At 42.1% G+C, this 1,623-nt stretch overlaps 1 protein-coding gene across 1 annotated transcript in view; it reads left to right on the top strand.

Annotated features, from left to right (window-relative positions):
* Nucleotides 1-281: 281 nt before the first annotated feature.
* The window catches only part of LOC116846830, a 5,743-nt gene continuing 4,401 nt past the window's right edge, over nucleotides 282-1,623 (top strand). The window contains exon 1 of the mRNA XM_032821166.1: nucleotides 282-337. Within this exon, the coding sequence (XP_032677057.1) occupies nucleotides 282-337 (56 nt within the window). The remainder of the gene's footprint in view (nucleotides 338-1,623) is intronic.

The raw sequence follows: 1,623 nt of genomic DNA, 5'->3' as shown, positions 1-1,623 counted from the left end.
GTATTACATCTCCATAAGCGAATTCGGGCATTAAAATCCTCGGCTACTATGATAGATTTTCTATGGTAAGTTTTAACGAGATCCGATAGCTCTTCTATTGCTTCCGCGTATTCTCGTAGTCTCAGGTTCGGGGATAGGTATATTGATATTATGACCACATTTCGGCCTGAGCAGCCACCATACCTTTTCCTTTATGTAATAGGACGCATACCCCAAATATCATTTCACGTGATGACTGCTAGATCAGTCCTGTCGCACAACCAATAAGGGGATTGTGGCACATGGTTTGGTTCCAACACCACTCCTATTGCGATCTGTTCAACCATAGTCTGCATGAGTAAGTCCTGCTCCGCATTACTCCTATTTAAGTTCACTTTGAGACATTTAAACATTTTGTGTTTTGTTTAGTTCTGGCCCCCGATCCAGCTTCTTGTTTGTCATGTTCATGTTGTTTCCCTGACTACAGTAGAGTCCACCTAACCTATGGTTATCCCTTTTACCCTTTTCTTTATAAAGAATACAACATAAGCAGTTTTCACAATCTCGCGCCAGATGACCACTTTTGCTGCATTTGTAGCAAGTTCCCCCTCTGTCGATGTTGCTCCTACATGCGTGGCGGATGTGCCCGTATTCTCAGCACTTATAGCACTGCATCGGTCTTGCTCCCAGCATTTCCACTCTTACTATGGACCATCCCATCCGTAACCTGTTCATTTCTACTAACTTAATGGCCGCTGCTATGTAGTACTACCCATGTGATCCCTAGTCCCGATCTCATTTGTCTTATTTTACTGACTTTGATATCATTGTAATCGCATTCTCCATTAAGCGCTAACGTCTCAGCTATTTCACTCTGGGTCACAGAGTCGTCCAAACCCATAATTTTTAGCTTTCCTTTCTTCATAGAGCGAGCAACCACCGCTTCGTCCTTCAACACCTCTCTCAATTCTCTCGCAAGTACATCCGCTTGTCTTTACTGTGTTCTCCGGTAATCTCTATCAGTAATCCTCCATTAAGGGCTTTTCTTATTTTTGGCGCTTTTATTCCTATTTCATCTAGGTTGATCTTCTCTCTTGCCTTTTTTTAGCACAGCTGCGTATGAGGATTCAATTGCCCCTCCCGAGGTAATAGTAATCGCTTCCGGTTTGGGAGCCTTTCTTGTTGCTCTCTTCTTGCCTATTGTTATTATTGCGTTGTTTTTGTCGTCCTTGTTTTCATCGGCGTTCCTACTTGTACCGTTAGTTATAATCCTAGTTTCAGCTCTATTTTTATCTTTGTCCTTAAATGTATTCCGTCCGCCTTTAGCTACTTGTCATTCTTCCTCTGTTGCATTAGGAGTATCTAATATTGATATACTTGCCTCACCATCCCTCAGTGTCACAGAGGGGGGAGCTATTATTACGTTAGAGATTATTTTCGGATTATTGTTTCCCGACTTTGACGCTGTTACTGAAGCGTAGCTTCCTTCCCTTTTTTGCCTTTTCTCTCACAGTTCCCTCCTTTCTTTAATGAGAACATCTATTTGATGACTGATGCTTTTTTCCTTCTCAATCTCCGAATTGTCCACTTCTGTATTTATTTGTATAGTTTTTTGTATCTTGACCGGCTCTTTTCTGACCCGGG

The sequence above is a fragment of the Odontomachus brunneus genome, unplaced genomic scaffold (genome assembly GCF_010583005.1).
Source record: "Odontomachus brunneus isolate Ranch 3 - 2012 unplaced genomic scaffold, Obru_v1 Obru_scaffold_070, whole genome shotgun sequence".
In the NCBI taxonomy this organism is placed as follows: Eukaryota; Metazoa; Arthropoda; class Insecta; order Hymenoptera; family Formicidae; genus Odontomachus; species Odontomachus brunneus.
This window is presented reverse-complemented; position numbering and strand designations above follow the sequence as displayed.